At 46.9% G+C, this 25,523-nt stretch overlaps 1 protein-coding gene across 1 annotated transcript in view; it reads right to left on the bottom strand.

The window, feature by feature from the left end:
• LOC134350915 (cell division cycle and apoptosis regulator protein 1-like) overlaps positions 1–25,171 on the bottom strand; it is a 44,133-nt gene extending 18,962 nt beyond the window's left edge. The window contains exons 1-12 of the mRNA XM_063056751.1: positions 25,031–25,171; positions 21,844–21,953; positions 20,658–20,728; positions 15,195–15,330; positions 14,461–14,584; positions 13,474–13,614; positions 11,256–11,481; positions 9,135–9,248; positions 8,210–8,376; positions 6,955–7,165; positions 2,170–2,253; positions 291–485 (exon numbers count right to left, since the gene is read on the bottom strand). Coding sequence (XP_062912821.1) covers positions 291–485; positions 2,170–2,253; positions 6,955–7,165; positions 8,210–8,376; positions 9,135–9,248; positions 11,256–11,481; positions 13,474–13,614; positions 14,461–14,584; positions 15,195–15,330; positions 20,658–20,728; positions 21,844–21,877 — 1,503 coding nt within the window. The 5' untranslated portion in view covers positions 21,878–21,953; positions 25,031–25,171. The remainder of the gene's footprint in view (positions 1–290; positions 486–2,169; positions 2,254–6,954; positions 7,166–8,209; positions 8,377–9,134; positions 9,249–11,255; positions 11,482–13,473; positions 13,615–14,460; positions 14,585–15,194; positions 15,331–20,657; positions 20,729–21,843; positions 21,954–25,030) is intronic.
• Between the last annotated feature and the right edge of the window lie 352 nt (positions 25,172–25,523).

Raw genomic sequence — 25,523 nt, 5'->3', positions numbered from 1 at the left:
CATTCCACGAACCTCAAAGTATCAAATTCCTCACTAAATGCTGAAGGAACACAGCAAGTCAGGCAGCATCTATGGAGGGATAATAAGCAGTTGACACATCGGGCCAAGACCCTTCATCATGACTGATGAAGACGAAGAGTCTTGGTCTGAAACATCAAGTATTTATTTCCCTCTATAAACGTTCCCTGACCTGCTGAGTTCCTCCAGTATTTTGCTCAGGAATTTCAACATCCACAAAATCTCAGTGTTCAAATTCATCAGTGTGCTGTGTTTTGTTGCTTTAGTCTCACCTGCTTCTGCTCCTCAGCAGGGCTCTTCTCTGGAGTACTGACTGTTTCCACCTCCTTCACCGTGGACTCATCCTTCTCTATCTCCTCTTTAGCAGCCTCTTCTTCCAGCTGTTTCTCCAGCCGACTCACAAGCTGAGCCTTTGTACCTTTCCAGTTCAGATTCCTTGCTTTCAGCTCCCTGCGGAAGTCTTCCACCTAAAAAGATAGCAGAACCTGTCACACCACAGCTCTAATGTGCTTGATTCTGTAGTGACGGTCAGGCTGCACTTTGGAGTATTGTGAGCAGTTTCAACCCCTTATCTAAGAAAGAATGTGCTGGTTTTGAAGAGTAGCCCAGAGGTTCACAAGAATAATCCTGGAAATGAAAGGGTTAAATGTATGAGGGCTATTTGATGGCTCTGGGCTTGGAGTTTTACAAGAATGAGGGAGAATCTCATTGCAACTTATGGAATATTGAAAGGAGAGGATGTTTCCTAAAGTGGGCGAGTCTACAACGAGAGGGTACAACTTCAGAAGAGATCCCCTTAGAACAGAGATGAGGAGGAATTTCTTTAGCCAGAGGATAGTGATCTGTGGAATTCATTGCCATGGATGGCTGTGGAGGGCAAGTATATTTAACTCAAATTGGTTGGTTCTTGATTAGTAAGAGCGTCAAAGGTTATGGTAAGAAGGCAGGAGAATGGGATGGAGAAGGGTAATAAATCAGCCACGGTAGAATGCTGCAGCAGGCTGACAGACTGATCCCATGTTTTATAGTCGAACACTGATTAGGTAAAGTCTCATTTGTCTTTTTGTATAAAGGTACATCTCAGACAGCTTTGACATGTTCAATCATACAGTCTCAAACTTTCTACAGCAGTGCATCTCTATACATTGAGATTCCCAAAAATGAAGGCAAAACAGATATGCTTTTGACAGGACCTTTCGGGGGCTGCCAATCCTTTACCAAGGGCACTCAATACCACAGCCAATTTCTTGTTCATTTATTTTTCACATGTGCATTGAAACATATAGTGAAATATGACGTTTGCAAGCTAAAACAAGCCCTGTTCCTCTTGCCCACCCACCCACACACACGGTATTCCAGCTCCAGAGCAGGCCGACCTCTGCCTCCAGTGGACTTGAAGATTCACAGACATTGGGCTTTGACTTCCCCAGCAGATCAGTAGACCCAGGCTTTGTGCAAACTAAGATTCTAGTCTCACCAGCAGCATGACGCTGGCCTGAAACACAACCTATTGTTTCACTAGCTTCAGATACTCATCCATTTTGCAGCAAATGCTGTGCTTCCAAAGATTACCAGAGTGTCACAGAACCTTGCAGCTGCCATTCAGCGGACTATGCTTGAGCTGTTCAACTAACCCTGAGTGTTTCTATGATAATGGATCAGAATGTCAGGCCTGAATGATTCCAAGTGGAGTCGTATTTCAAAGAACGAAGTGTGCAATGAACCAGGGATTCTGAATTACAAATGAACAGCAGCCAGAATGGAGCAGTTTACAGACATACAGCTCCATCGTAGCCTTCCCACCGTGGAAGAAATGTGGAAAAGGTGATGCCACAAGAAGGTTGTATCCACCCTTAAAGACCCGCACCACCTGGGACATGCGTTTTCATTGCTACTATAAGGGAGAAGGTGCAGGAGCTTGAAGACACACATTCAATGTTTTAGGAACAGCTTCTTCCCCTCTCTGAAAGCTCAATTTTGGTTTTTTTTTTACAGTTGTTTGACATATTCATTGTAATTTATAGTATATTTCACCAATTGGATGAAACAATACATCAGTGATAATAAACTTAACTAATTCTAGTGGAGCAGCGACCATGTTCCACATCCACAGTATGCTGGGCTCTCCACAGGTACAAAAACGGCTCTTACCTTCATTGTCTTTAGATCCAGGTTGCTCCACTGAGTTGGGGTGGGGAGAGCTTCTTCCCCCTGCTCTTCCATCTTCTCTTCAGTCTGTGAGGACCAATAACATCACATTAGACCAAGCAGCCTGACAGTGCTGGCCGAGCCCTGCTTGCTATCCAGGTTCCACGGGCAGCCTGCATTGTGCCACTGACAGCACTCGGAAGGAAACTGTCTGGAACACTCAGTCAGCGAAGCATCCTGAGCATACATCGCCTCCCAGGTGAGGGGAGGCGCATGTAAGCGAGAGGCATGAAAGGGGAAGGTTAGGAAACGTGGACTTCGCACGGCAACCCAGAAGCAGCAGTATTGAAGCTGCACACCATATCCAACAATCAGATGCCTTCTGGACCCTCTTGTCCCCCATTTGTAATCAGCTTCAATTAAATTTATAGCATAGGCCATAAGATTCACCGTGTCCTTGCCAGGTAAAAAAGCTACCCAGGTTAACTCCATTCCCAGCTAGTAGGTTTCAGCCCTTCAAGTGCTGACCCAGAATCTTTTTAAACATGAGGAGGGTTTCTGCCTCCACCACCTTTTCAGGCAGTGAGTTCCAGACCCCCACTATCCATCGAGTAAAATGTATTTTCAACTCCTCTCCCAACCACCTTTTACTTTAATCTCCTTTAGCATGGTTCCTTAGAACTGCACCCCACTACTAAATGAATTCACTTTAGAAAAATGGGTTCTTTTACTTTAGACACAGTAAATCAGTCAGCCTCCAAACAGAACCCTGGTACAAATAGAATTCTCCAGCCCTGCTAAATGCCCTTTAATGCTTTGCCTACCTTTGTATAAAATGGTGACCAGAACTCTACCCAATATCCCAGTTGTTACTTGAGTTTTATGCAATTATGTCATAATCTCATTTCTCATACTCTATGTCTCGGCAGATAAATTGTGTGGTTTTAACATTGTTTGCTTGGCCTGCCTTCAGGGTCCATCTGTTCTTCTACACGTCTCAGTATTCTGCCATTGATTGTGCATTTTCATGCTATAACCGTTTACTGTAAATTTTCAGGTACATCTCCACATCCCATACCACCCCAAGTCATTACATGTTTCATGGGCAGCCTTTCACCCTTCCCAAGTAACAGTCTCAATGAAGACTCTCAAAAGATACTCTCATCACAGCGGAGATAACCCACCAGGAATGCTATTCTGCTCTTCAGATACCTAACGGCAGCACCAATTACTCCCAACTTAGCTAAAGCATGGGCAAGATACAGAGTAAAGGACCCTCTGCAATGTTCTCTCAAACATGCCCAGGGTAGGTACTGCATAAAAGCTGCAAAACAAAGCTCTCCCGCATGGTCAGAGTCCCTGCTTAGAAACACACAGGCAGAGTAAGGCTCTATAGTCACAGCAAAAAGGAATAGGAGTAAGCCTCTTAAACCAACTGCACCATCAAAATCCTGGCCAATCCATTTCCTTATCCACTCTAGGCCCATAAAGCTCAACTTCCCTTCCAAAGCTACTTCAATTCCAAATGAGTCCAGAGCTAGTGTCTTTACCCAAAATGTTGACTGTCCAGATGCTGCCTGACCTGCTGAGTTCAAGTATTTTATGTGTTGTGCTCAGTTTGAATATACTTGGGCTGGGCCACCAGTTTTTCCAGGACAAGCAAAGAGAAAAGCAACCCTATCTGTTGGCCCTTCTGCCATCTTTATTCTTTTAATACTTCACTTAACGTCCTTGGTTAGCTCAAACCAAGGACAGCTTCTATTCTGCTATTATATGGCTATTGAATGTTTCCCTAGTACTATTAGATAAGACAGACTCTTGACCTCACCATCTACCTCAGTGTGACCTTGCACCACACTTCCTCTGTACATTATTTTGCACTATGTTATTGATTTACCTTGTACTATCTCAATGCACCACTGAAATTAATTGATTTTACAGACTGTATGCAAGGCAAGTTTTGTTTTTCATCTCACTGTACCTTGGTACATGTGACAATAGTAAACACATTTACCAATTTACCCCCTCTCCATTGTTCTGAATACTCCCAGATCAGTTACAAGATGGTCAGGCACAGAGGAAAGGTCCCTTAGAACTGTCCCATCAACCAGCCTCAGGACACAGGTTGGATAGTCCTACAACACTGTCTCATCAAACACTTAAGGCAACAGGTGAAACACTGTTTACACTATTCTGCTGAGCACTCCCATGGCGAGCAGAACACAGTAAAACACAGTTCGATAGACCAGCTGCATTACACTGAGATAGAGCAGCCATTGGTCTGATCCCTGCACTGGCTTGCTGACGCTTCCAACACAGGGAGGTCGCCAATTTTCCTCCCCACACCACCCCGCAGACCAATCAGGTGCTGATTTCCCCATTGATTCCCTCAAGCCCCGACTGATCTGGAATGGAACAAACTGCCTGGTGTGGAAGCAGGAACACAGACCAAAACAAAGGAGGACATTTCAGTAAAAATATTCGTTAACCCATTGGACTCATAAGAGTCAGACAAGGCCGTGCTTTCAGCCAGCAGCAGCGAGACTGTAGGTGATAACTCCGTATGTTTCAAGGAGGAGGCCACAAGCATCAAACGTCAACAGGTTCTGAGGTAAGAAGACAGATGTCAACAGGACTTTTCAGGGCTGTGCTGAGCATTTCTATGAAATGTTGCACCAAAACTACACTACCCTAGTAAGTCTCTTTCAGTATTGGATTTAATGCGGAGCAGCAGCTAGTTTCGAACTGAGCCTGAACCTGGTCAACAGCCTGAGGTTAATGCGATGGCCAACTCAACACTGTATATTCCTGGGGTGGAGCTTCGATGGGTAGAAACCTACCACTGCACTACGCTGTTAGAGCTGTATGACAATTACTGTGTGGAGAAAACTTTGGATAATTCTAGCGTACAACACCTGTGCTATGTTACTTACAACAATGGTGCAGTGTTGGCAGAAACAGGCTACTACTGTATGGCACTGGATAAGGCAACAGTGATAATAGCCTGTTAATTCAGGGTGACAATGCTCTGCGGACAATTGTACCTTGGATACAGGTCTAGTGTTTAGTAGCTGTGGATGTGGTCTGTCAATATAAAACTTTGGGGGTGACAGCAGTCTATATGAGCTCCAAGTTCTAAAACTGCCAAAGGGTTTACTGTTTTCATTCCTAGTGACCAGTGACATCCAGCTGCTAGGACCCACAACTCTTGAGGTAACAATTCAATATAATCTAACCCAACTGCTCAAGGGCCCTTACCCAGAGAAGGTAACAAATCCACTACTGTCTGACATCTGTGTTTTTTGTGACTTCTCAGGCCTGGTTGGGTTCCTGATGAAGGGTCTTAACCCTTCTGTTTAATGCCCTCCATAGATGCTGCCTGTCCTGCTGAGTTCCTTTTTGCTCTGGATTTCCAACACCTGCTGATTCTCTTTAGGTCTTTGGCTGCTCCAGCATTAAAGTCGCTGGCCTGAAAGGACATTGCTGTAAGGAACAGGAATCTCCTATAGGGAGCTGTCATTGTGGTATTGGTTCGTCAGATATGGGAAAGGGGAATCACACAAGTTTCGGACAGAACCCCCCAGCAGCTTCACAAAAGGGCATGTGCATCCTAAAGCAGCAGAATACGGAACACGTGGGGAGTTCAGGTGAGCCCGTCAGGGGAAGGAACGGCAAGTTGTCAGGAAAAATGCATCATAAACAGTGTTTCATTGGGTGTGAAAGGGTGTCAGAGGATGTACGTGTTAATGTGTCACCAGTGTAGTCTTGGTCTGTGTGTGGCCCTTCACATTGCTTTAAACAGAGTATTTAAAGAGGTGAATTTGTTCTCAGTTGTAGCTCCCCGGTAATTAATCACTGTAATCCCAGGTGACAGAGATCAAGTGTCATGCACTGATAGCATTAGCTGCTCTTTCATTGTACTATGCAGGACTGCAAGCACACATGGATCAACAGCACAGTCCATCTCCCCGTGATGATCAAAACCTACCCACATCCTGTCAGCAGGCAAGGGAACCACAGGCTGACCTGCCTAAGCACATCCCACTTAGTCAGAGTACTACAGCACCAAAACAGCCCTTCAGCCCATCCATGCTGAACCTGATCCCACTGACCTGCACCTGGACCAGTGCCCTCTCTACCCCACCCATCCATGTACCAAATTTCACTTTAATGTTGAAAACAAGCCCACATCCACCACTTAGACTGGCAGTTCATTCCACGCTCTCACCATCCTCAGAGTGCAGAAGTTCTCCGCTTGTCCTCATAAGGATCCCACGCTGACTTGTCACAATGCCCACATGGATTTACAGACCAGTTATCCCCATCAGACCATTCCCTGCTTAAGCTTGCTGTGGGGATTGCTTGTGGAAATGAGACTGACCCATACTTCAGCCTGCGTCACTACTGGAACTGGTCCAGGAAGGGGGATGTCACCCTGAACAAACAGTGAGCCAATTCCACCTGAACTATGGGATTCTTTCTGCCACCTTGACTCTGTTTAAAGCAATTGGGATGTAGGCACAGTGTATTCGTGAAGCCCCTCCACATTTACTAAGAGTGGCAGCAGCTTAATAAGACTTCTCTGCTGCTGCATCATTTTAAATCTCAAGTTACATTACATTGACAAAAGCTCCCAGCAACTGAGAGCTATTGGTCACTCTCACTATGGCAGTGGAGGGGTTTTTTGTGTGTGTGTGTATATAAGAGAAAGAGAGAGAGAGTGTGTGTGTATGTATGTGTATGGCTGTGTGGTGTAAGAGAATGGAGTAATAAAAAAAGATTCAATGCCTCATCTCGGTCCGTGTCCTTGTGCTCTGCCTGCTCCCTGTCAGTCAGTTGTTGCGTGTATCCCAGGGACAGTGCGTCCCACTCCAAGCGAGTAGGGAGGCAATGCCAAACATCCGGCAGAAATACAACCACAGTCTCCACGCGGGCTGGGAGCAGCCGCCCCTCACGGAGCTCTCCAGGCTGAAGGTAGCGAATCTCAGCAAAGCGAAACCTGTCACAAGGGAAGAGGGTTACTGGATATAACAGTACACAGGACCAGAAAACCAATGCCAATGATACGCGCCGCCCATACGTGTTAATTATCACGCCGCCCCACTTGTCTTCTGCTGCCAAACAACCTCTTCTCCCCCCCCCATCACATTCTCATCACCAGACTTCTAGATTCCCCCCCACTCCCTGGAAAATGGTACTTTAACACTGGCTCTGCAGAGGAGGATTGGTAACCAGCAGGAACACCCTACTATCCTCTGGGTGAATGTCAGCCTCACAAAGACTCAGTCCTGAGGTGACACAGCAGGGGATGCTTTCTCTGTCCAGGTTCCTCGCAATGGAAAGCTTCATTTAGTATCCCAAGGCAGGGACAGGTATAAATCCCAGACAGACATGACTGAAAGATTGCTCGCAGTCGATGACCTTCCTACCGTGCGCCAGCCCACCCCACACATCAACATCTATCAGGCTAACTCTGCAAGGCAGTCAACTACCGTAACTGTACTGCTCATAACTCATTTCATTTCTCCCACAGAGACTCAAGCACACAGCTGAACTGATGCATCTAGAGAACCAACAGAAACAGGTTAGCCACATCACGACAGGAAACTTTATCTGCGTGGAATGACACAGGTTGGTAAGAAGAAAGAACAAATCAGCAAGTAACCGTAGAGGGGCTAGCCTCTGCAGTTCTGCATAGAGAAGCCATGAGGGAACTGCACCTCCTCATATCCAGAGTGTCACTTCTAGCCAGTGGGTGTAACAGAAACCCACGCATACTGTGCTTTCACAAATGCTGCTTCACTCCTTCAGCTCGTGTCATTCTAATCCTTTCCTCCTGAAAGCCCCCTTACCTTGACACAAGTCGGAGCTCCGTATTTGTTACTGAAGGGAGATTGCTTATTACTGAAGTCCTGCAGGTACCAGGAAATAGGAGGTGGCTGACAGGGCACATTCCTCCCCTTGCTAACCACCAAGCTTTCTGCACCCAGTGATTCAACATGCATCCACACACAGCTGCTCCTCTGCACAGAGGCGGACTCACCATTGAGTGCAGGCGCTCAGATCAATGCCGGTCAAGAATTTGGTGGTGCGGATGGCCGTCTTGATGAGTACCCTGGGATCCTTATCGGGGCCTGGTCCATCAAGAGAAGGAGACCAACTTCCACCAATCGCCACTGCTTCCTCCTTGCCTTTCATTCCTACTAGGAACTGTACAAAGGAACATGAGACAGAGGGTGGGGAGAGGAGGTGGAGAAGAGAGGGAGGGAGAAGAGGTGGAAAGACCGGGATTGTGCAGAAGGGAAAAAAGCACAAGGGTGGCGAGGAAGTCAAATACCCGCAGGTATGATGGAGAAGCATGGTGATGGGGTTTGAAGGGAAAGGGCGTAGACAGTGAGGAATGGAGTGTGGGTATGGGGAAAAAGTAAGGTCAAGTAAGGTATAAAAGAGAATAGACAGATAGGGAGAAGGGAGAAATATGAAACATAAATCAGAGCAGCACAGATCTGAAGCTCGTGCCTAGTTCGAGATGATAGCAGGCAACAAGGACAATACCCCTGTTCTACTTGAATTAACAAGATATTTTAAACGGTAAAGGTACTGGATAAGTATTTCACCCAAAAGATGTTACCTCTTCACTTTCTCTGTGAGGTTCCTCACCCCTTCAGTGTGGGATCACTGGTAAAAGACGTCAAGAGGGACTGCATTGCCTTGATCTAAACAGTAGCCAGTAGCTAAAACTGAACTTGGCTTCAAAATGGTCAGGGCTGCTGCTTACCATTCTCATTTTGTGGGCTATCGCACCGTGATAATGTCAGCTGACGGGTTGAAGGCAGCGCCTAACCTTACAGCTTAGAGCAGCTTCACCACTTGGGCTCAGTGAAGTACCAACCAACTAGCAGCGAGACCCGTTCCACCACAGGAGATAATGGAAAGCTCCTTTACAATGAGCCAATTCTGGAACCTACCTTAATCAGCTTACTGGGATGTTGATGTGTCTCGGTTGTATCTTTAGGTGCTTCGGCCAATGTGCATGCCTGGCGGTACAAGTCGATGAGGTCTGGGCAGGACAACAGAATCACCTGAGGCATAAATTGGGCATGTCAGTGAAAGGGCTATAGTCACTCAGCAGCACTGAACAGAGGCACCGTCACTCAAGTCTAAGCTGATCTAGGAAATGATCTGTTGAAAGCACAGCATACAGCACAGTTCAGCTAACTGTGCAACTCGCAGGGCCAGAAGGGCCTATTTTGCACTGTATCGCTAAAGAAATAAAAAATAAAACTCTCAACTTAGTGCAATACAAACTCAAACCTTTTTCCTGTTACAGCACTGTATCATAGCAGTTAGTGACAGTGCTCACTCATCAGGGCTTACTTCCCACCACTGCCTGCAAGGAGTTTGTACGTTCTCCCCGTGGCCACGTGGGTTTTCTCTGGAAGCTCCAGTTTCCTCCCACATTCCAGAAGACATATGTGGGCATGCTACATTGGTGCCAGACGCGTGTTGGCTGCCCAGCACAATCCTTGCAGACTTGATCTGCAGCTTTTTGATGCACACCTGGCAAATTAAGCTGATCTTTATCTTTAACATCCTCTGATATTCCAAAAGTTTCCAATCTCAAGTGCTTTTCAACTTTTGAAGCTCTTTTGCCAGTCCTGACTGTATCTGGACAGGAATCCTTCAATGTGTGTGGGGTCAGAGAGATGGGCATTGTGAGCACATGTCCACGTAACAAGATAGTGAGTTCACCCCAAATGCCCTGAATAGAATCTTCCCAAGTTCTCTTTGGCTTGGGAACCATTCGCATAAACTCACACAATTCTGCTACTGAAAGGTGAGAGGTAAACACAGTGTTATAGAGCATTTAGGTTGGGAATCCCTAGAGGTTATCGAGAGCACAGTGACTGAACTCTGCAACTATCAACTGGTGCTGATCAAACAGCTAACGTGGCATAACCTGGTTACTAGCAGATGGATAGGTGCCTTTCAGTTCTCACTGATAACGGGGTGGCACTGTAACATAACAGTGACTGCCGCTCTCTTTAAAGAGTCCATATGTTCTCTCTGTGGCCACGTGGATTTCCTCCAAGCGCTCCAGTTTCTTCCCACATTCAAAAATTAACTACGGGTTAGTAGGTTAATTGATCACATTAGTGTAACTGGGCAACACAGTCTGTTACCGTGCTGTTTCCCTACACAACAAAATTGTCACACTTAATCATTGCAGCCCAAGACAACCTCAAGTCTCACTGCAATTGGTCTTTGCTCCCATTGCTCTTTAACCAACCGATCTGTAATTCCCTGATGTTATGTTGAAGCTGCATAAGACATCGGTGATGCCTAATTTGGGGTATTGCGTGCAGTTCTGGTCACCTACCTACAGGAAAAATATCATTAAGTTTGAAAGAGTACAGAGAAAATTGGCAAGGATGTTGTCAGGACTTGAGGTTGAATAGGTTCAGACTTTATTCCCTGGAGCGTAGGAGAACAAGGGGAGACTTGTTAGAGGTATGCAAAATTATGAAGGATATTCATAGGATAAATACAAGCAGGCTTTTTCCACTGATGTTGAGTGAGACTAAAACTAGAGGTCAAGAGTTAAGGGTTAAAGGTGAAATACTAAAGGGGAACTTTTTCACTCAGAGGATGGTGAGAGTGTAGAATGAGCTGCCAGTAGAAGTAGGTCGAGAAGTATGGATGGGAGGGGTACGAAGGGCTATGGTAAGGGGGCAGGTTCATGGGACAAGATCAGAGTAACAGCTCAGCATGGGCCCGATTGGCCGAAGAAACTGTTTCTCTGCTGTAGTGCTCTAATACTCTACTGTTAGTTCACCTTCAGTTCAACTAACACACTTTTCCGGAACATTATGGTCACATAGAAGTCCATCTAATGGACAGAGATAATCCACATCCACATTGGCTCCATGATGTCAAATTTTCAGTATTCAACGTGTCAAATGGTTTAGCAGCTCCTCAATGAAGTTCAACCACTTGATTCAGGAGTTAGTATTCAGATTTAAGGCAGCACAGCTCCCAAACCTGTTCAACCCCCGTCAGTCACCTGTTCCTTGAAAGCATCTGCTCACCTTGGCACTGTATGTGGAATCAGCATCTGGAGGATCCATTTCCATCTCTTGTCCCTCAGGAGGTTCAAACCCTTTCTCCATTATGTGGTAAACACACTTCTGGCCGACTTGCAAAGGCTGGTTCAGTGGGAATGTATTCACCCAGCACAGTCTACTATCGAAGAATGTGTCAGGGATGTTCAGGCAGGGGTATCGACGCTGCACTTCAATTGTGTCACAAGCAGTGCTGAAGGGCAAAATGGAGAATGCTCCATCAACAGACACATACAGAGGGAGGCAATCCTTCTAATTCATCATGTAGCTTGTCAATGACTGCACTGACCATTCTCCATAGTGGCTCCAAATGAGAGACATAGGAGTACACCTAACTAACATAGTTCACTACTGAATACTACCCCAGGCTCACCTTCCTTTCAGATCTTCAGGATAAGGTAGCAATATACTGCAGATGGGTTTTACTAACTGACCCCAGAACCCCCTCACTGTGGGGAATCACGAACTGACCCATGGTTCCTTCACTCCGTGTGGCCTTACACACTGACCCCAGGTCCCCTCACTCCATGGGGACTCACAGACTGAATCCGGGTCCCCTTGCTCATGCCAATAGTGATTCCCAGACCAATACGTTCCATCACCCTCCTGATGTTTACAGCAGGGGTCCCCAACCTTTTTTGCTCAGCGGACCAGTTTAATATTAACAATATTCTGGCGGATTGGCTGACCCCGTTGGGGGGGGGGGTTCAAGTAGGGTTAAACTCACCTCAACATGTCTTTTACAGTTAGGGTTGCCAACTTTCTCACTCCCAAATAAGGGACAAAAGTAGCAGTCAAAGCCCGGGACACTTTACCCCAGGAAAGACTACCATGACTATGAAGCCTTGCACAGGCACCTGTGTGCACGTGATGTGTGCATGCGCATACGTAACTATTTTTCCCCCCACAAATCGGTTTTGCCTTCACCTTCCCGACTACACTGTAAATACTCTACTTTATATAGGCTGTGTATTTATCATATCATTCCTGCTTTTACTATATGTTAGTGTTATTTTAGGTTTTATGAGTTATTTGGTAGGTTATTTTTTGGGTCTGGGAATGCTCAAAAATGTTTCCCATATAAATTAATGATAATTGCTTATTTGCTTTATGCTATTTCGGTTTACGAACAGTTTCACAGGAATGCTCTACCTTAGCGGGAGGAAATACAGGACAAGGGCGGTCCCGTATGGGACAAACCAATTTAGCCCAATATACGGGATGTCCCGGCAAATATGGGACAGTTGGAAACCCTATGTTCAAGTTCAACAGTGCATGACAGGGAATGAGGAAAGGTGCAGCTGACTCATATTGTTTCCTCACGGCCCAGTAGCACATGCTTTGCGGCCCGGTGGTTGGGGACCGTTGGTTTACAGGACAGTCCACCCCATTGCCAACTAGGAAATAAATGTCACAATGAAAAAGGAAAAGGCATGGTAAAGAAGGAAATAGAAATGGTAGCACTTGAGTTACCATCTTAAGTGAGCAGCAGCCAGTCCAGTGCTCTGGCACCAAAGAATGCTTGTGGGTATGATGGTGACAAAATCAGCCACTAACCTTGATCTGTACCAGTGCCAGAACCAACAGGCCACTGGGTATCGAAGGTTCACATGGACGCCCTCTTCACTATTGGAATGGTAAAGACTACAAGTAGTGTGTTCATTTTTAATTGCCTCATTATAGAAAGAAAATGGTAGCTTTAGGGAGAGTGCAGAGATTTACCAGGATGCTGCCTGCATTGGACACCATGATATATTGAGCGTGCTGGAGTGGAGGAGGATGAGAGGTGACTTGATGGAGGTGGAGAAACATGGATCAAACAGACAGCCAGTGACTTTCACCCAGGGCAGAAATGGTTAATACAGGAGGGCATAATTTAAAAGGTGATTGAAGGGAAGTAAAAAGGGGGCGGGGGGTAGATGTCAGAAGTAAGCTTTAAAGACAAAACAGTGATGAGAGTGGGTGCATGGACCCAATGCGAGGGGCAGTGGTAGAGGCAGATATGTTAGAGACACACAGGACATGGTGAAATGAAAAACGGAGTGCTATGTGGGAGGGAGGGGTTAATCTGACCTTGACTGAGTTAAGAGGTCAGCACAACATTTTGGGCCAAAGAGGCTATGCAGTACTGTTGTATGAACGTATGAGTGTTGTATGAACGTATGAGCGTTCTAAGGGCCGGTACCTGTCCAGGCAGAAGCGGGAGTACTGCACATTGTACGAGGGAATGTAATGGCGTGCCTTCTTTGCTGGCCCTTCCCCAGATGCCATATCCTGGTAGCGTTTATGGGAGCCACCCTGGCCTCCCATGCGCTTGTAATTGTCCCTGTGTGGGAGAAAGTAAGAGCACAGACATTGGTTAACTCAGACCACGAGAAAAAATTCCACAACATTCCCGAAAAAAGTAGGGTACATTGAGCATTCTGGGCACGCTGCTGGCACTTGCGGGCTGCCCCAGCATATCCACAGATATGTTAGTTGTAAACTATGTACATGTGATAAATGAATCTGAATCTGATCCCATACGGGCTGGCAGTCCTGGACTTCTGAGTGTAAGCTCACACTGAAAGTCGAACACCAACACACACCCAGTGTGAGAACATACTCAGAGCCAGATTAATCTCAGCATTAGGAGGCACCCAGACCCTGACACATGGCTAGCATGCAGCTGCCTCAGTGCACACTTTGGGACTGATCACTACAAGGCCTGATACCTCATGAGGTGTCCACAGGCAGGGCCCTCAGCTATGCAATGCCCAAATTTATTTATTTAGAGATACAGAGTGGATTAGGGCCTTCCGACCCTTTGAGCAGTGCTGCCCCAGCAATCCCCAACGACTCCGATTTAACCCCAACCCAATCACAGGACAATTTACAATGACCAATTAACCAACCTTTGGACTGTCCCGAGGAAGCCAGAGTACCCGAGGAAAACCAAGCATTCCATGGGGAGGAAATACACCTCTTACCATGGACACTGGGATTGAACTCTGCTACTGTAGCGCCCCAAATCCAAAGCAATTGGATGGAATTTGACTGATAGTCTTTAAGGATGCCCAAAGCTGGGATACCTTGTCTCAGCTTGAGGCAACATCCCCAAATAAAACCCCAGTAAGACGACCATCATCCCCACTAGTTCTTTCCAAACTTGCAAGAATTAAAGCGCATTTACCTCCTGTCGCCTCTCCGACCCATGTCCATTCGACCATTCCTGCCCATTGACCGCAATCCCAAATCCAGCCTGCGGCCAAGCTGGGCATGTGGTCCCAGGTGAACCAAAGGCTGCAGCAGACCAGCTGGCGAGGGAGGTGAGGAGATGAGAGGAACAAAGGGGCAGCGACAGAGAGTTGGTGCAATGGGGAAAGGGGACAGAGTCAGTGAGGCGAAGAGGGAAGAGAGAGAATAAAGGGGAAGGGGAGTAGAAGGAGGTTGCGGAGGAGAGTGGGAGAGGTGGGAACAGCGGGGAAGAGATGGTGGTAAAGGGATGAGGTTGAGCAGCGACAAAATACAGAGAGGGAGAGGGGGGAAAAGAGAGAAGCTGTTAAAAAAGCACGACAACCTTTCATGATGCAAACTACACAAGGGGCAGAAACAGATCAGGACTGCAGAAATGAAATATTATTTTCTTCTATAACATTGGTTTATATCGAACATCTTCATCAGAGTTCTGTGGCGATAAAATACAGAATAGGTGGCCTGGATTAGCACACCAATCTAGACCACTGAGCTATAACACAGTGATGTAAATATGATAGAGGGCAGAAAGTGATGGCACGAATGAGAAAGGGACATCAGTCTAGTCGGCGGTGAAATTAGAATAGGTGTCAGCTGGTAGGTGCTTCAGAGCCACCTTACGGCTGCTGATAAACCTCTGTGATCTATTGTCCTTGAGCGACCGATACTCACGTTTGTGAGGGAGCTGAGAAAGAAGTGGCTGCGAGGACAACAAGGAAGGAATGCGTGGAGCTTGGAGCAGAGGCTGCGGCTGGGGTTTAGCTCCAAGGATGCCTTGCTTCTGTCCAGACATCATGTGCGATGGATTCTGCAAAGAAAAGCAGGAATAAAAGCAGTTGACACAAGGGTTCGCCAGCCTGTACAGACCCAGTCACCTACCGGGGTCAGCTGCCTTCTGGAATCTCAGTCACTTATACTGGGCTAGTGACACAGGGCGAACAGTGACATATCACTTAAACCTTGCTCGCAGGTGGTTAGGGTGGGGGAGGAAGTCGGTGATGGTGGTGGTGAGAGCGGGAAGGAAGGGTGGGGTATGTGGGATGATGGCCTCTAGTGATACGTGAGAGGGGAAGAGAGTGTCCTTCAGCTTTAATCAAACCTGCAAAGCAAAGACAAAATTAACAGACTGCGCCGCGCCCGCCCCCCCCCCCCCCCCCCGGGAGGCCACGCCAGGTTTTGCAGGGGCCACAAGTAACAGAGGGCCACTGGAGTTTCTGAACCGGCCAGAAGTTTACTGTTTTGATGAAATATTACTAAGATATATAAATAAAAGAAATGAATACACATAATCTAATTGGAATCCTTAATGAAATCAATGGGAAAAGATGCTAGATGATGCAAATGAAAGAGCAAAAGGGGGGTGTGTGTTTGCATGCGGGCGTCGTGCATGTGAGAGTGTGACACGCCAATCGTTATCTCTGCTCTTTTTTGACCATGCATCACTGTACACAATGGTAAATGAAAGTCACAAGTGGGCCAGGAGCAGAAGGTGGTTGAGGGCCATTGAACTAGCACATCAGCGATCAGGGTTTAATTCTGCTGCTGTCCATAAGGAGTTTGCACGGTCTTCACGTAACCCCGTGTGTTTCCTCCAGTTGCTCCAGTTTCCTCCCTCATTCTAGAGACGCAAGGGTTAGTATGTTGTGGGAAGGTCATTCTATGTTAGTGCTGGAAGCATGGTGACACTTGTGGGCTGCCCCAGCACATCCTCGGGGGTGTTGATCGTTGATGCATTTCACCATGTTTCGTTGTACATGTGTTATCAGGTAAAGCTAATTTCCAATCACCCCCATCCCTAGTTCCACACACCCATTGACAGTCACTATATCCATGACACTAGAACCTACCAATACCTCAAGTGTACAGCTGATGGGATGGGTCCAAGGAGCAATCGATGTACTGACCACCGAACTATCCTATCTTCTTTCAGTCCCGGTCTCAGTATCAACACTGATTATCATAAAATGCCAGAACTGAACCAGGTGTTGCTACAAGAGGAACGAGGGGTCAGAAACAGAACGGCCCATGTGGCATCTGGAAGACACCCCAGAAACTGGAAGGACAGGGGTATGGGTTCTGTGGCAGACGGGAATCTAGAGAGAAGGGAAGAAACAGGATTCGAGAATAGATGATAGATGCAGGGCCTAAAGATTGATATGTAGGGGGAAAAGAAGGGTTAGTAGTAGTGGACTGGCTAAATCTTATTGAATTCCTCGACAAAACTAACACCATAAGCTGGCAACCAGGGCCTGTCAGTATTTCTTTTTCACTCAGCTAAAGCCTGTACCTGAGTGGGCTGCACCTGGACTTTGAGTGCGCTCCATTTCACTGAGTGATTGGGGTTGAACACCGCCTTCACCAGCACTCGCTCCCCAACCTGGGGTATCCGACCCTTCACCACACTGCAATACAAACACACGCACAAATCACATATTGTCCACTGCTGCCGGTGCAACGTAGAGCCTCCCAGTGAGAGGGACGCCCTAAAGTGGGCCGGGCTCACAGACCACTCAGGGCAAAGTCCCATGATTATGAGGCACTATCCCACTGGACACACTGCCCACTGGCATTGAGGACCTCAGTCCTAATTGCATTGTAGGTGAAGTCACACACATTCAAGAAGAACTGCTTAACTATTTTTGACAGTTCCTGTGAGTGACTATCCTTACTTGAGCTTAAAACAGCACATTTTGACAGACTGTTGAACATCTGTGACAACTGAGCTGAAAGCTCTCTGGACAGTGCTCTTTTAGAGATCAACCACGGGATCTCGCAGAAAACCCTCTCCTTAATCAAAAGACACTGAAGTCCCCTGTTACACAATCTTGTAATCGAGCTCAGAGCAACCGGGATCTGAGCGGCCCAGTGGCCATTTTGGGAGTAAAATGGAAGCTAATAAGAGGAGCTTCCAATACTACACTCACTACTGGTTCAAGCACCACTTACTTCAGATGGAACAACACTTCCTCATCAATGAACCCAAAGTATTCGTGGAGACTTGTGATCTCTCCTGTAAACACTTGCTGCCTCTGCGAATGGCCTGCCTGCTGGTGGTCCTGCCAATAGCAACAGAACCGACGTCATTATCATTCAAACAGGGGCAACAATCTTTTGGCAGAACTCCTTAAAGGGCAGACTCACTACCCTTCCAGACTCGCCCTTCAGCTGAAGTTTGCTGGCCAACCACCTGATCGCTGTAAGCAAGGGGAACTAACCTCAAACAAGTCTGATCGCTCTCAACTGACATCCCTGCTTATTGTTCACCTTTGTTTATGATTAATGCGGAACACCACGGGTGACACATACACCCAATACACCATTCCAACAATGCTGTTATTAGCATCAAATGGCACGTCTCAAATTACTAAAGGTAACTAACAGCTGATAAAAGGCAACAGTTTATCAAGTCCAAGTGGCAAAATGGAATCAAGACTGACATCATTTATGAAACTGCTGAAAGTCCAGGTAAATGAACTCCACACCGTTCCACAGGCAGGGAACTCTGAAGGCCTATCTGCTGACTGTCCAGGTAAATGAACTCCACACCGTTCCGCAGGCAGGGAACTCTGAAGGCCTATCTGCTGACTGTCCAGGTGGATGAACACTCCACAACACCGTTCCACAGGCAACAAGCTCTGCTTTCTCAATGAGATGTTAAACCGAGACTCCATGCGTTCTCTCCCTCTCTGGGAGAGAGTACAGACCAACATACATTCATCAACCAACAACATGATTAATAACTTTGCCAAGGATGGTCGCAAGCCTGACTGTGAAAGGAGAGTTGAGCAACCCCATCCCGTTTCAAAGCCAGAGCTATAGAAATGCCGACAAGCTGTGAGAGGAAGGATCTTGGAAGATGGCCTACACCCAGGGACAACCTGCGAGACTGGCACAGGATAAAGGACACTGGCAAGCAGCTGTTGGCTGCCTATGCCCCAGAAGGGGTGATGAGCTAAAGAAGAACACCACAATAATCAGGATTGACTCCTTAATCAGCTAATAGTCATTTGCAGCATCTTGCTGTGCACAAATGGCTTGCCAATTTCCAGTCTGAAAACTCGAGGCTGCTCATGACATCTAGAAATACCTACAGAATGCCTTCAGTAGCAAAGGTTTCTTAAGAGACATTAGGGATGCGATTCCAGAGCTCTACCTAACTGAAAGTAGAGGCACCAAAACTGACGGAAAGGGATGGGGCAGGGATCAGACAAGGGCCCAATATCTGAGTAACACGCAGATCAAAGAGAGTTGTACGAATGCAGGCAGTCACAGAGAAAGCAAAGGCTTTTTAAACACAATCCTTGCCGGTGTGAGAGGCAAGAGTTGAGGGTTTGGGGCAGTGAGAGGGTTGAGGCAGTTTTGAGAAAGAGAGCAAGAACATGGCAGGTTTTCTATGGAAAGTAGTTTTTGAAGAGCTTCTAACAGACCACTGGAATGGTTTCACCTGAAGACAGCGTGAGTCAGGACTTCAGCAGAGCTGTAACAGAACGATGCAAGGGCAGGGAAGGCAGGTGGTGTGACAGCTAAACACAAGTCTGCTAATTGTTCCTGCTTTACTTTACACATTAAAAGCTACCTGACAGCAGGGTGTCAGTTCTGCTCTGACCTGACTCGCCTATGGGGAATTCATGACACGTAGAACTATGGAAAGTTTCAAGGCAAGTCAATGAGAAAACAGGCAACTGGGTACCCCATCAGAAGGCTGAAAGAGAAAGACAAGTCAAGCCGTTAGATCTAACAGGAACAGATACAGCAATCAGTGCGGTGAGCCATATGGCTGATGAATTACTGAAGAGAAAACAAAGTACCAGAGAAAATCATGGCCAGACCAAACCAACCGGAACTGGACCAAGACAGTATCAGGGAGAACCCTGTTCCAGACCCCGGGGATGGTGGGATGGTGGGACGGTGGGAGGGACAGGCTTAGGAGCATTGTAAAGGGTCTGATGTTGAAACTGAGCACTTGAAATGGAAGGAATTCTACTCCCCAAAACCAGCATCTCTCACCTCGAATACAAAGCTCAAAAGGGAAAGGGCACATGGCTAGTTTGCAAACCATGAATGAAGAGTAGAACCGTGGAATGCCTCCAGTTATAAAGCAAGTATCTCTCCTCCAGGGCATCAGGCTCCAATGTAAACAGTCATTTTTATTATGCAGCAGGATACCAATTCCACAGGCTGATGAGCTTCACAGATTCTTAAGCTGGCTCACAAATACTTATACAAATTCAGTCAGAAAACATATAACCTCCTTTAATATCACCCAAACATGACAGCCCACAACCTTGTCAGTCTCTCCATTCACTGACACCCACTTACCAAGTGACCGGCATTATAAACCCTGACCCTCCCACCTGCCCTCATTATAGAAAGGATGTGGAAGCTTTACAGAGGGTGCAGAGATTTACCAGGATGCTGCTTGGATTAGAGTGCATGCCTTATGAGGATAGGCTGAGTGAGCTGGGGCTTTTTTCTTTGGAGTAAGATGATGAGAGGTAACTTGATAAAGGAGTACAAGATGATAAACAGACATAGGTCAGGCAGCCAGGCAGCATTTTTTCCCAGAATGGAAAAGGCTAATACATAGGGGGGCATCATTTTTAGGTAATCGGACAGAAAGATGTTAGTTAGTTTTTTGTTAACACAGAGAGTGCTGGGTGTGTGGAACTTGCCACCGGGGTGATGGTAGAGGCAGATACATTATGGACATTTAAGAACTTCTTAGCTAGGCACATGGATGACAGAAAAATGGAGGGTTTAGTACAAAGTTTGTAGATAGATGTTGGGAGTAGGTTAAAAGGTCGGCACATTATAGGCAGAAGGGCCTGTATTATTCTATATTCTATAACAACCCCTCTCACGTGAATCTGCACTGGTAACCCATCAGAAGCAATCCTTCAACAAAATCTGCCCCTGGCTGAATTAATATAACCAAGTAATTATGCTCTCCACACCCCCCAAACATTAACTCTACTGATTAAAACCGACTGTGCCGACCCCACATGACTACCATTGCCAATGTTAACCCGTGACGATGATAAACCAGCAGCAAATAACGCGCATGCGTAGGCCCCCACCCCCCTCCGCACATCAGCACAAACTTCATAATGTGGCATCCTAGACCAGCGCAGTTACCTGTAGCAGTGCCTGCTGTATGGATTGTGGTCCAGGTCCAAGCAGCGACTGCTGCTGGCCTCCATGGGAGCCTACAACAAGAACACAGGCTTCAGTTGTAGTTCAGTTATTTCACAGGGCTTTAAGCTGGTAGCAGTGGGAACGGTGGGCAGCACCATGCCTCATACATCTGGTACTGGGCAATGTCACTTCAGCAGCTGCAGCTTCACCAATCGGTGGTGAAGCTCTTACTGAATAGCTTGCATCCACAATGCCCCCACGGTACCCGGTCACCGCAGGCTGACCGACATCACAAATCCACAATGCACCCAGGGTACCCGGTCACCGCAGGCTGACCGACATCACAATGTTTGCTAGCTGTCCTGTCTAACTGCTGGAACCATGCCCTGGCAGTCAACCATGTCATGAGAATGGGGAAACAGGATGATACCTACACCGATACAGCTGCCAGAGATGCGTAGTTTGCAGAGAAACGCTTTACAGCATCCACTGTCAGACTGGGGTTCGACTTCAACTGTGGTCTGTAAGGAGTTTGTACGTTAACACCCCCCCCCCACCCCCGTGACTATGAGGGTTTCCTGCGGGTGCTCCAGTTCCTCCCACATTTCAAAGATGCACGAATCAGCGTTCATGAGTTGTGGGCACGCTAGGCTGGCACAAAACAACATTCACAGTGTGCTTCGATGTTTTGATGTACACGTGACAAATAACCTTTAACTCTTTGGCTGAAGCAGGTACAACAGTTAAATGGCATTTGGACAATTATGAGAAATGCTTGGAAGGATGAGTCAGATGAGGGCCGAATGGTTTCTGTGCTACAACTCTAATTACATATGACACACCCCTCAGGGGAGAGGGGAGTGAGGAGTGAGGGTGGGTGTAGTGCTTGGATGGAGGCAAGAAGTGATGCTGAGGATGATGCTTGGGCTAGGGGCCCAAGTTATGGGGTGTGGGAGGGATGAAGGGGGAAAGGTACGGGGTGGGTGGAGAGGGGTGAAGGAGGAACTGAAGGGCTTGTAGGAAAACAAAGGGAGGAGCCAGAAATGGTGATGGGAGCTGTGAACACTTATTGTATGGTGAATGTTGCAATGGCAATTAAGTTTTTGATAGTCATTCTTATCAACGATCTTTGCAAATAATCACCCTAAATAAACACAAGCCATACAATGCAGGATGAAATACACACCTCCCTTCGAGGACTGAAACTGATTGCCCCACATTGGTCTTGTCTGCACTTCTCACCAAGACGAACGTGTTATTCCTCGGAAGGCAGAGTCTGACTCAACTGAAACGCACCTGAGAAAAAGATGGAATTACAGACAGTTGATGGTTTAGAATCTGGATTGCAGTTTGCTCCACGTTCACTAAGTCAATCAGGAAGTGACTGTCGAAACATGTTTCTATCCAGTGAGATGTCTTAAAGTCAATTTATTATCAAAGTATGTACAGTGAACGTCATCATATACCATGAGATTCATTTTCTTGCGGGCATTTTCAGTAGAACAAAGAAATACAGCAGAATCAATGAAAAGTGACAACCAATGCGCAAGAGGACAACCTGTGCAAATACAAATAATAAGGGTAAATTAATAATAACAAGGACAGTTGTTGAGCCCTTGAAGGTGAGTCTGTAGTTTGTGGAATCAGTTCAGAGTGTGATGAGTGTAGGGTAATAACTGTTCCTGAACCCGTGGGATTGGACTGAAGGCTCCTGCCCCTGCTGCCCAGTGGCAGCAGCAACAAGAGTGCAGGGCCTGGATGGCGGATGCTGCCTTCTTGTGGCAGCGCTCCATGTCGATGTGCTCGGTGGTGAGGAGGGCTTTGCCTGTGACGGACTGACCTTTATTCACTACTTTTTGTCAGCTTTTCCATTCTTGATCATTGGTGTTCCCACACTGGGCCATGATGCACTAGTCACTGCGCATCTATAAAAATTTGTCAAGTCTTTGGTGACAATCAGAAGTCTCCTACATAATAAAAGACTCAGCACCACACTCCAACTTTGTGCCTTGGCCTCTGATGCTAATTGCCTGGATTCGTTCTGGTTAGGAAGATCAAAATAATAACCTTTGCACGGTTTACTGACCCCACCGCTATCAGTTTTTGTTCCAGTGACATGTGCTGGACCTACCACCGACATTACAGAGGGAGTTAGATATGGCCCTTGTAGCTACGGGGATCAGGGGGTATGGAGGGAAGGCTGGGGCGGGGTTCTGAGTTGGATGATCAGCCATGATCATAATAAATGGCGGTGCAGGGTCGAAGGGCTGAATGGCCTACTCCTGCACCTATTTTCTATGTTTCTATTACAGACCTTCAGACTGAGGGATATCCCAGACACCTTGCTATTCCAACAGGGGAATTAGAAAATACTAGAGAAACTCCTCTGGCTTGGAAAAGTGGAATCTGCCTTGAACCTACCATGTGAGACAGAAGAAAATCACATCATAGTCTTAAAGTGTCCAGATTCGCTTTACAGGCAAAACCTATCACACTCATATAGTTAGTGAGTACACTTATTATCAAAGTGCATGTACTGTGTGTACAACCTTGACATTTGTCTTACAGGCAGCCACAGGAATCTCCTTTGACTGAGCGAGCTAGGGCTTTTCTCTGGAGAGGAGAATGAGAGGCGACCTGAATAAGATGTACAAGATGAAGAGAGGTGTATATCAACTGGACAGTCAAGAGGCTTTTCTCCAGGCCGGGAAGGGCTAATATGAAGGGGCATAACTTAAGGTGATTGGAGGAAAAGTATGGGGAGGGTATCAGATGCAAGTTCTGTACAGTGTGGAGGGTGTGTGGAACACCATGCCGAAGGTGGTGGTAGAGACAGATACATTTGGGACATTTCAGAAACTCTTATAGGCACACGGAGGGAAGGGCTCAATTGATCTTGGATTAGGCTAAAGAGCCAGCACACCATTGTGGGCTGAAGGGCCTACATTGTATTGTCCTAATCTTCTCTGCCAAGGGAAAAGGCTTGGAGCATCTTTGCTGATCTTGGATGGAAGGACAATGTTAAAACATTTGCCAAACCAATCCCCGTTATTGCTGAGAGAGAAATGAACCCGTGCAGCTGAAGGAGTCACAATAACCCAGCTAAGAGATGAAGTGAGAAGGAGTTTGGCAAATCAGGAAGTCAGAAACTTTAGGCCAGAAATGGATGTTCAGTTAGCAATGTGGTAGCTAACTGCATGAATAAAGTCAAAATCAAATTAACTACTCAAAATTTAATCTAGCTTCAGGCACCCACAGGAAAATAAAGAAAATAATTTATGAGGGAAAAACTATATATAAACAAAGACTGACAAGCAAAAGACAAATTGTGTAAAAATTTTAAAAAAGGGAAAATAATAAAACTAATGGGAGGGGAAATGGGAAACCACTTTAGACAGGGCATTCAGGAAATAAAAATCAAGAAAAACAACTGAGTAACAGTACTGCGACTTCAGTCCCTAACACAATGAGATGGATGATATATTTTTCAGCACTAAAAGATGAACACAAATTATCCCACACATCAACACCCAAGACATTGCTTAAATGCAAGAGGGAAAAAAAATGATTCATTCAAAGAACTAAGATTATTGTATCAGGCATAACACAAAATGAAAATGGGAGATCATGTTAAAGAGAAGTGAGATCGGAGGAATGGTATTAGAAAGGAATAGAGCGACTATATTCAATAAATGTGCCGAAGAAGTTGGTAGCAGTGCAGCATAGACGTGGAGGGGAAAAACACAAAAGATTGTTCCGGTCTTTGAAGCAAAATCCCCTGAATTTAAGAGGAGAGACTGTAGCAGAGAAAGAGAGAGAGAGATTTGGAAGACAGAGCTGCAGCTAAGATAGAAAAATGGAGCGCGCGAAAAATAATGAGGCTGTAGCAGAGAGAACGAGCGAGATAATGAAACAAGAAAACCGTGCGGAAGTAAGAAGAGATCTACACAAGAGAAACGGCGAAAATCGAACCGCAGCGATCCTCACAACGGCTCTGAACAACAGGGGCCGGCGTGTGGGAGGCGAAACCGCCGTGTGGGGGAACCGCCATGTCAGGGGGGGACTCCACACCGCCAGTGGGGAGGGGGAGGACGCCGTGTGGGGCAGAGCGGAGATATCCGCATGGCCGGGTAGACGCCACACGCCGGAGGTGGGGGAAGCGAAGTCGGGGTGAAGGCCCGAAGCCTTCATCTTAGGCCCAGGCCCATTCCCGCGCTGCCTCCCAGGGCGAGCCCGAGCGGCAGGCCCGATGGATGCAGCCGGCTCGCCTTCCGCCCTCGCACCACACACCCCTGTCGTGTCCCCGGGTCCCGCCACCGAATTTCTCCCCGATTTCGGGCCAGAGCGTGGATCCACTGCCGCGGCCTACCTACCGTGACCAAGTCGTCGCCGCGTCCACCCGCCTGGAGGACTACGCCAAGGCCGAGGAGCGTGTGCTGCGCCAAGCGAAACCCGGCGCAAACGCGCCACCCGCCAGCTGGGAGATACAATGGCAATGGGAGCCTCCACCAACACCTCCACCGTGCGGCCCCTGGCTGACTTGCAGCCGTTCCAACCTCACCAACAAAGGACTGGGTCTGAGAGTACAAGTTATCCAGCTGTGTAGTCAGTGAGCAGTTGTCATGGACGTACCGTATTGCGCGAACATTTGTTGTTTTGCGGCAGCGCAAGGCATAACAATGTTTAAAAGTAAATACGTTGTACAGAAAGTGAAGCAACACACATCAGAGTTGCTGGTGAACGCAGCAGGCCAGGCAGCAGTCGACGTTTCAGGCCCAGACCCTTCGTCAGGACTAACTGAAGGAAGAGCTAGTAAGTCTCTGAAATAATAGCAGTAAACATGAGATGAGGAGTCCTTGAAAGTGA

This window comes from Mobula hypostoma, chromosome 8, assembly GCF_963921235.1.
Source record: "Mobula hypostoma chromosome 8, sMobHyp1.1, whole genome shotgun sequence".
NCBI classification, from domain to species: Eukaryota; Metazoa; Chordata; class Chondrichthyes; order Myliobatiformes; family Myliobatidae; genus Mobula; species Mobula hypostoma.
The sequence above is the reverse complement of the archived record's forward strand: the minus strand, read 5'-3'. Positions and strand labels throughout refer to the sequence as shown.